Source organism: Sprattus sprattus, assembly GCF_963457725.1.
Source record: "Sprattus sprattus genome assembly, chromosome: 6".
In the NCBI taxonomy this organism is placed as follows: domain Eukaryota; kingdom Metazoa; phylum Chordata; class Actinopteri; order Clupeiformes; family Clupeidae; genus Sprattus; species Sprattus sprattus.
Window position 1 is genome coordinate 32,493,527 of NC_137925.1, and position 10,000 is coordinate 32,503,526.

Sequence of the window (10,000 nt, forward strand, 5' to 3'; positions counted from 1 at the left end):
TCCACCCCCCCTTCCCACCCTCCCCACCCCGGCGTGTCAATAAACAAGCAGTCTTGGGTAGAAGCCACTATGAGCCGACATGCATGAATCGCAGGTTTTTTTTGTTTTTTTTGCCCCCTTTTCAATTTCCGTAACTTTCAAGAACTGTCTCAAGAAAACCACTTCAGCTTATTTCTATTTGTCTCTTGTTCTCTTTCGCCCAAACATCACTTCAAGGGTTAGGGTTTTAGCATAGTTACAGAAGCCGTACCAAATAAATCCCTGTTCATTTATTCAGCAGTGTTTCCCTTTCCCTCTCTATTTATTTTTGAACCAGCTCCAGGTTGGACTCCATGGGCTGTTCTCCCTCTTAAAAGGCAATATTGCATTCTCTCTCAATGCCCGTATCCAGCTGGCACTTTATACGGATGTTTGGTCTGTTTTTGCTTTCTTTTTTCACTATTTTGTTTTGACTTCTCTTTTTGTGCCTCTGCTGTGTACTTCCTTGGCAGGTTGTTTAGATAGATCCCATGGAGAATACAAGTGGAAAAACTATGAAAAACAGTGAGGTGTTTCAAATCCCTTCCGAAATCCTTCAACACAAACCAATCAGGTTTCCACTTTCCCCCTCTCAGATACGTGTCAGACTTCCGGGAGATCGGTCTCCCAATATTCCATCAACAGATCATTCCGGCTGACATGAACTGAATGACCTGGATTGAAAACATGACGCCCCCGGCGCCCTTTTCAAATGACTGTGCCTTTATCAGCTGGCAGCAGGCGGGTCCTTTGATGGGAATCTGTCAGGACTAAGTTCATCTGGCTGTAATAACACCACACAACTGGCATGATGGAGGGTCTGTGTGTCAGGACTAAGTTCATCTGGCTGTAATAACACCACACAACTGTCATGATGGAGGGTCTGTGTGTCACGGCAGTCAGTCAGCGGATAGAGAGAGAGAGCGCGAGAGGAAGATGAGAAACATCAGCGTCGGTACGAGAGAAGCGCATCCCTGCATTTCCACAGACAGCACATCAGCAAGTTAGAAACACTCACACCAGAAATCACATTGGCACGGCCGGGTTATCTGTCTGTCAGCAACCACAGCAGCCATACATCCGCGCGCTCCCACACACACACACACACACACACACACACACACACACACACACACACACACTCACATTCAAACCCAGTCTTGACAGGCAGTTATATATATAACCGTAGTCCATACATGCACGCACACATGCACACACCCAGGCACAACCTTGCTTTCTCTCCTGCCCTCTCCATCGATCTCCCCCAACAAATTAAAGCATGCTGAAGTCACAATCGATCCTGCCTCGTCTCTCTTGAATACCCCCCCCCCCCACACACACACACACACACACACACATACACCTCCCCACTGCAACCCACCCTCCTTCAGACAGGCCTGGTTGCGGCCTTATTGACTCCCCAGGGTTTATTAAGACCTCTTTGAAAAAGTGGAGGAGTGAGAGAGCGAGACGTGGAGGAGCAGAGCACAGAGAGAAAGAAGGAAGGAAGAGGGAGAAGAGAGTGGAAATGAGTGGTAGGCTGTTAGTGTGTGTGTTGAGAGCAGGGTAGATCTTATAGTTGGAGAGGAGGGGGCGTATCTCCTCAGAGGTATAGCAGTCACTTTTTCATGGCTTGTTAAAGGGAGACACCCTTGGAGCTCCTATCTCCCAGCATCCCCAGAATCATTCATCCTGCCTGTGTGTGAGGAGCCTTTAGATCTGGACCTCGTGTTCCAGAACAGGCCCTCTACTAGGAGCCTTCAGATCTGGCTCTGGTGTTTCAGAACAGGCCCTCTACTAGGAGCCTTTAGATCTGGCTCTGGTGTTTCAGAACAGGCCCTCTACTAGGAGCCTTTAGATCTGGCTCTGGTGTTTCAGAACAGGCCCTCTACTAGGAGCCTTCAGATCTGGCTCTGGTGTTTCAGAGCAGGCCCTCTACTAGGAGCCTTCAGATCTGGCTCTGGTGTTTCAGAACAGGCCCTCTACTAGGAGCCTTCAGATCTGGCTCTGGTGTTTCAGAGCAGGCCCTCTACTAGGAGCCTTCAGATCTGGCTCTCGTGTTTCAGAGCAGGCCCTCGACTAGGACTGCAGCACTAGACCGTTGTGATGGAGCACTGTGATAAAGAAATGTGACATAAAAGCATACCATTAATGCCATTCTATACCCTTATAGATCTGACATAGATGGAAGGGGGGAGGCTTCTACCCCTTGAACACAAATACCCCCTCTGATCCGCTAGTTTTAGCCTAGTGTTGTACACTAAAAACCTTGATGTTGGATTTGTGATTTTCCTAGTTTGCATCTCCTCCCTGGCGCTCAACCATCTCTCAACTCAGTTTAAAACTGGATGAGGTGTTTACTGCCAACAAATGGCAGTATTGCAGGGCAGGCTTTAATGGCGCCCGTGGATTTTGAACGGTTAGCCATTCCTGCTTTCCCAAGTGCCAATAGCCTCCATTTGGCCAAAGCAAGAGAGCAGGAGCGGCTGGTATGAAACAGCCTCTTGAAAATTTGGAATATTTTGATTGCCGTGTGTGTTTTTCCATGACATGGTTTTAGTTTTTCCCCGTCGGTGTACGTGTGGCTTTGGGCTGTGCTTGTACTGGCATCCTTTCTACAAAGGCACTGCCATGTCTGGCTTCTCATTTTTCCCTTCCTCCTTCTCCTCCTCCTCCTCCTCCTCCTCCTCCACCATTCCTCACCAGCTGGCATAGGCTGGCACACTTGAGCTAAACGAGAGCTGTGATGATGGAATTCACTGCTGAAGAGGGAAATCCACTGGAGACAACAGTGCCCGCAGACAAATGGGGGAAATGAACATGCAAGCGTGACACCCGCAAAACTGCATTAGTAGCAAAGAGGTAGAATGTCTTAATTATTGACCCAGCCAGAGCTGAGCAGCTGAACTCCCTGCCAGTTAGCACTTAACTGGATTTAATGACTTAAATATACAAATGCAAATGAATGGCTGCACTGCACATTTGCAAGTTGCGTGTGCTGCGGTTTAATTGCCAATGAACTGCGTATTTACTTGACTGCATATTTACAGACGTTCTCGTTCTCGCTCTATGTCTCTCGCTCGCTCGGTCGCTCTCTCTCTCCCTCCTGTCTCTGTCTCTGTTGTATTCAGAAATGTGCTGCAGAAGGTGGTGTGTGTGTGTGTGTCTGTCTGTGTGTGTGTGTGTGTGTGTGTGTGTGTGTGTGCGTGTGTGTGTGTGTGTGTGTGTGTGTGTGTGTGTGTGTGTTTGACAGTGTAAGTGTGAGTGTGATGTGTGTGTGTGTGTGTGCGGGCAGGCACATTTCCCCCATCAGAGGTGTGTTACAGATGGCCGCTTCACACTGCATGAGATTAACGGCTCGTAGCAGCGCTGCCTCCCCCACTCGTCTGGTCCTCCAGCCTCCACCCCTGGGCTCCCACGCCGTGATGGTCTCCCCACCATCCAGCCACCATTACCCCCCCGCCACCCTCCACCCCTGCCACCCCCAGCGGCTTCGGTTCATTCATTATCTGAGAGCCAAACTCCTGAGATCCATCCTTTCATCTGGGGCTAGATGGATGGCCTTCTGAAGGGGGCGATATTAATGGCTTGTCATTAGAGCAAAGCATCCTATCTCACCCTTGGTTAAGACGGCCTAATGACTTAACGGAGGCCACAGGCTGAAGCCCAGGTTTCATCTGGCCTGAGCCACTTAACCAGAGTGAGTAATGTATGAAGTCTCAATAGAAACGTACAGACAATTATTTTGATTTCTGCTTCCTCAACATCGGTCAAGGGTGAAAAGTGCTGTGCTATTAAAGGGATGGCCTGGTTGGGCAACGCCAGAGAAATCACTGCAGTTATCCACATTTGGATGAATTGAAAAAATCTAACATTTCTCTGGCTATCAGCATAGTGGTAGTGACAGCAGCACAGTTGGAAGCTCATAGAAGCTTCTTGAACAGGACTAAACTGTTGGATGCAAGGTCGTGTCCAAGGTCGTGTCCAAGGTCGTGTCCACCACTTTCATGCCAGAGCGAGGAATTCTGCTACCAGCTGTCTAGTCCTCATGCAGTGTTCAGGTGGCTGTCTTGAGTGTTTTTTGTTTTATTTTTGATTATATTATTTGTTTATTTATTTTCTATTTTTATTTATTTGAATGACGGTTGTCACTTCAAGGCGGGGGTGGAGTAATTTCCCCAACCACACCCCTTCCCCCACCCCTCCTCCACCCCGACCCTCCCCATCTCAGAGATGTCCCAACCCTGCCCTCAATGCTGACAGACCCGTCCGTCCGTCTGGGAGGGAGGGAGGGAGCCAGGGAGGGATAGGGAGGGAGGCCTGCCTCAACAGACACAGCTCAAAGCTGTACCATGGGGGAGAGGTGGGTCTGCTGTGGGGAGGGTTTGGGGGAGAGAAAGAACAGGGAAGATCGTGACTGCCTTCCTACCTGACACCACTTTTTCACTCCTCTGCTCCCTCCCACTCGCCCCCCCTTCTTTCTCTCTCTCTCTCTCTCATTCTCGGGACGGTTCTCACTGGCCGTGGCCTCCCCCCTTCCCCTGCCACAGTTGAGCAGATTGTGTCTGTATTCCACGCTGCTTCCAAACAAAAGGCATGGGACCATTTCTCCAAAGCCCAGCGCAAGAACCTGGACGTGTGGCGCAAGCAAGCAGAGGTTGGTCTTTCTCCATTTCCTTCTTGATGCAGTCAAGTATTTATGACAGTACTGTCTCTCTCCATGTGATAACCACGCCGCTCTTTTCCTCCACAAGTCAGGTTATCCGCTGAGGTGTAAGGTCCTGTTTGTTATCCTCTCATTCCTCATTCCTCTCTCTCCCTCTCTCTCCTTGATCTCTCCCTCTTTTCTCTCTCCCTCTCTCTCTCTGTCCCAGCCCTCCTTCTCACCTCTCTGCTCTTCCTCTGGTTCTCCACTGCCCTCTCCTTCACTATCCCTCTGGGGTTCTGTCTCTGGAGCTGGACATTGATTGGGAGTTAAGCAGGGTATTAGAGGCAGGCTAAACGCTCGGCTGCATTTAGGCTGCAGCCTGATGGCCTCGGTGCACCGACCGAGAGAGAGAGAGAGTTTGTGTGTGTGTGTGTGTGTGTGGGCGGACTAATCACACTGCCTTCCAAGGTGTCCTGAGAAAGGTAACACACCTGAGTGAGCACACACCCTCTCTCTCTCTCACACGCACCACACACACCACACACACACACACACACACACCCACACACACTAATATACAAACATGACACGTTCTCTCTCCAAGGGGCGACCAGTGAAAGGTAACTTCCAGCAAACCACTGTTCTGTTTCATCTCTCTCACACACACACACACACATACACACACACACACACACACACAGACATGCAGACACACATACACACTCAGACTCTGCAGCATTCATGTTGGGTCCCTGAGGATATTGTGTTGTGTGTTCTGTCCTAATACCCACCCCTGTACAGATCAATACAGTCATAACATGCCGGCCAGGGCTCAGGCACTGCTATTGCCCATTACACAAGCCAATCCACTTGAATCCACATACCCTCGTGTCTTTGGGGCAAATTAAGGTCAGCCCTCCTTCAACGTTGACAGTTAATACATTAATGAGTCCTGACAATGTTTGTTCATCAGTCACTACCCAAGAAATTGCACATTAATTACCTCAAGCCTTTTTTACATAAATGTTTATCAAACTTGTTCACAACGAGGATTCCAGAGCTTGGCACCGGTGAATTTTAAGGTTTGATCGGTAAGTTTTACATCTCTGCCATCTCTGGGCCTTGGCACGTGGGCAGAGTGATTGGCACGTAATTAAACAGCCCAATTTGCCGTTTGCCTCACAACAGCGGAACGGCATTTCTACATGAATCATGAGGTGGAAGCTGATTATTTCTCAAGAGACGTTCACCCATTTAAGACGCAGAACAGCGGGAAGGTGGTTGAGACGAGCTCTAGCAGTTCCATAGGAGAGAAAAGGAAATCTCACAGGGCCTTCATACCTGATGCACAGGGTTGTTTATTTCATTCATGATCGCTTTATGAAGGCTTTCAAACCCAAGCTGAACACATAACATGACCTCAGATGGGAAAAAGAGATGGAAAGCATAGGTCTGACCTCTGCATGAGTTGGCAGCTCATTAGAATAGACATAGAGTGCAGCTGTCTACCGCGCCAGTCTGGAATTGATGGATTCTCTCCAGGTGTAGGTTTGTGTCAGTGGTCCAGTTGAAGGTTCTCACACAGAAAAGGTAGGCTGTATCCTCACCTAAAGGCCTCATTTCGTTGGTTTCAAAATGGCTCAGTACTCCAAGGGGGGTTCCTAGTGAAAGTGTGATGAGCAAAACTCATTGCACCGTTGTATTGTATTGTTTTGCACTGCTGTATTGTTTTGCACTGTTGTATTTTTTTGTGTTGTGATGTATGTATATTTGTGTAATATGTGTAAGCACACCTGAGAGCCACTGCACCAAGACAAATTCCTTGTTTGTGCAAACTAACTTGGCCAATAAAAGCTGATTCTGATTCTGAAATAATTTGGGTCGTTATGCTGCATTCATTTATATAATGAATCTCCAGCATCTAATCCCCGTTCGATGTCTTCTTCTTTACTTTCTTTTTCCAGTACACTTGCTTCTATTAATTAGCAATAACCCAGCTCATTGCAGGTGTAAGGGCAGAGAAAAGTGTCTGTTTTAAAAGATTCCATTTGCTGACTGATTTATCATTCCTATTTGCAGTCAGCGATCTCCATCATCTCTGTTGCCATGGTGAAAGTCATTGTCCTTCATTGTTGTAGGTAAACTCAGCAGAATCTTGGGAGATTATTATGACCGCCGCGCGACATAATATTTCTGTCAACGATTTTCTGTCAACGATTTCCGGGACACTGGAACATCGGGGTGCACAAATTTGGTGGGCATGTAGCCTTACTAGATTAGCGTGGAAGCACTGATTTTCGTTTTGATCCGTTGCACCCCCGTCGGAATGGACCCGTTTTAAAGAGGGTGGGGCGATTCAGTTTGAATGAAGAAGTGAAGAAGCAAAAATGGAGTGTTGTAAAAAATGTTAACTGTAAGTTGACAAGGTCAGAACTGCACGAAATTGGAGGTGTGGGATCATTATGACACCTTCTGATTGCACGTTAAGTTTCGTGGAATTCTGTTCACGGGGGGGCATGCAATAAATTGATTTATATGATTATACACCAACTGGCCTATAGGTGGCGCGACACAGTTTTCTTCGAATATCCCGAGAACCGTAGGGCCTTGGAGGGCCAAATTGTTCTTGTATGTTTGTGTCAAGGGGCCATGTCAACCCATACCATAACCAGTCATTACATGTATAGCGCCACCTAGTTAAAAATTAAAAAGCAAAAATTAGGTGTTTTAATCGAATATATGTCAAAGTGCTCGAAAAATTACCAAATTTGCCAGGGACATCAATCCTGTAACCGTCCATCGTCGGTAGAGTTTTTGTCCATGGATGGAGCAAAATGGCTCTGTAGCGCCCCCTAGAACATTGCAAAAAAACCTGCGCATTGAGGTTATTTTGGCGTAGCTTGACGGAATTCGGTACACGTCTTCATCATGCTTGGACGCACTAAAAAGTCTCTTGACGCCATGGTGGCAGGTCCACAGGAAGTCAGCCATTTTGAGTGGAAGATGCGTTTTGACGGCGTTTGCACACCTCGCATCTGATCGAACTCCTCAGACAAATTTAATGGTAACGCCTTGAAATGTGGTCAGGTTACTCTTCAGCCATGGGCGACAGAAGTTATATTTTCTCATTAGTCAGAAGGTGTGGGCGTGGCAGACCCTCAAACTTTGCCAACTTGCCAGTGCTTGCCACAAAACACAAAGTCTCTTATAACTCTTGCGTACATTGTTTGAACCAGAGAAAATGTCTTAGGGTGGACGCTGGAACCGGCCCGAACGCGTACATATGCCTGACTGATATCACCTAAAGCGCCACCTGTTGGTGGTTGGAAACTTCACTTTGTTTCCACACCTCTTTATTTGACCTGTTTTAACCAGTGGTGGTCCGTCAGGGCCTTCAAGGCCTTCTCTGCTGGCCTAAACATCATCAGAAAATAAATGTAATAAAATACATTTAATTTTAATATTTTCTTTTCATAAATATGTATTCAATTATTCCCCATAGTCCATTATCTTCATTTCATAGCTCCCAGCGTTGTTAATTTATGTTAGAGCTTTCATCCAATCATATTTCAGCTATCATGTGTTGCCACGCTCCTAGAAATCTTCCCCGAGAACAGAAATCTTCCCTGAGGCCTTCAGAATTCACATTGAAGGCCCGTGTACATCTGATTGGTTATCACAACTGGCTGTTTCAGTTCATTTAAGTTGAATGAACTGAAACAGACAGTTGTGACAACCAATCAGATTTCGAGTTGGCGACACTGGGCCTTCTAGAAGGCCCGAAAGATTTCTTTCCTCGCTTTGAACGTGACACGTAAACGTCCTTTGATTGGATACTGAGGCAGACCGGTGCAATGCTTCAGTGCTCAGTTTAGCTGGCTAAACGACGTACATCGGTTTCAATGCTTATTATGCTAGTTGTTTCAATTGGTAAGACTAAATATAATTACATTAACCAACTCAAATAAACTAGTTTACACCAACTTGATAATTCCAGTTTTTGATACAATTACAACGCCATTTCAAAGACGGAACTTTCAAGAAAAACTGGATATCGTGAGGATGGGACGTTAAATGAAACTGCTTTGCAGGTGGGACAATGCGATGTTTAGTGGACAAACTTGTTAAAGCTCACATAGGCTACTTTCGGTGGACTTAATAAAACTTTGTAGACTAATCCCTGAAAATCGCCTTTTATTTTTAAGTTGTGACAGTAATATCCAAGCGATCATTTAACTGAGAGTTTACTACTCTTAATGTATTGTTAATACGGGTGTATTGATTTTAAATGCTCCGGAAATATTAATAAAGTCTGTTGTACTCGACTATGTTAAGGTGATGCAATGCTCACTTATACTGCCTTTCTGTATAAATATAATGGTTCGAGAGCCATGGCGTCATAATGATGGTATTAGGAGGTGGATTCACTCAGTTTAACATCGTGTGGGACATCGCTGAAGGCCTAGTCGTGAAATGCACGGACCGCCACTGGTTTTAACAAACTACATTGCAAAAGAAAAACATACCAAAATAATCCACAAAAAAGTAGTACACAAAACATTACATAACCAAATCATCAAAATCTATCACAAATAATTCCTTTAATACTTAAAAATGAAACACAAACCAATTTTCACACACAAAGCACATAAAAACACACAAACACACTGACAACCATGACTCATTCTGTGCCAAAACCTACTGAACAGTTCGGCGGTCATATTTTGTAACGCTTTGCGTTACGTCTAGTTTTTGTTGTTGTTGTTGTTGTTCAAAACACGCATTATTTGCCCCGTGGGAGGTGGGGGGGTTGTTGGGTACTCAGAGAGCCATTGGGGGATTCAGCTCATTATTGGAGCAGTACGCTCATCCTCATCCTCACATCTCAGTGTCCTGAGTGTCCTCGGCCCTGTCCTTCACTGGGGAGAGGATGAGAAGTGAATGCCAAAATGCTGAAAGAGGGAGGAAGAGAGAGAGAGAGAGAGAGAGAGAGAGAGAGAGAGCTCCCTGCTGGGACATATTTATGCTTGGGCCGGACCCTCTGGCCTGTCATCCACCCATGCATTAATCCATACATCTGCCCGCCCATCCATCCGTCCATCCATCCATCCATCCATCCACCCATCCATCCATCCATCCATCCATCCACCCATCCATCCACCCATCCATCCGTCCATCCATCCACCCATCCATCCATCCATCCATCCACCCATCCATCCATCCATCCATCCATCCATCCATCCATCCATCAATTTCAATTGCCCACTCGCCCAGCCAGCCAGTCACGCGACCCATCCGTCTGTTCATCCATCCATCAAACTGGCCACACACTGC

The 10,000-nt window shown here is 46.7% G+C and overlaps 1 protein-coding gene across 6 annotated transcripts in view; it reads left to right on the forward strand.

Moving 5' to 3' along the window:
* The window catches only part of LOC308367225 (ecto-NOX disulfide-thiol exchanger 2-like), a 295,423-nt gene that overhangs the window by 253,123 nt on the left and 32,300 nt on the right, over positions 1–10,000 (forward strand). For all 6 annotated transcript variants that reach the window (XM_080841064.1, XM_080841068.1, XM_080841069.1 and 3 more), the window contains one exon: positions 4,569–4,675. In XM_080841064.1, coding sequence (XP_080697190.1) covers positions 4,569–4,675 — 107 coding nt within the window. The remainder of the gene's footprint in view (positions 1–4,568; positions 4,676–10,000) is intronic.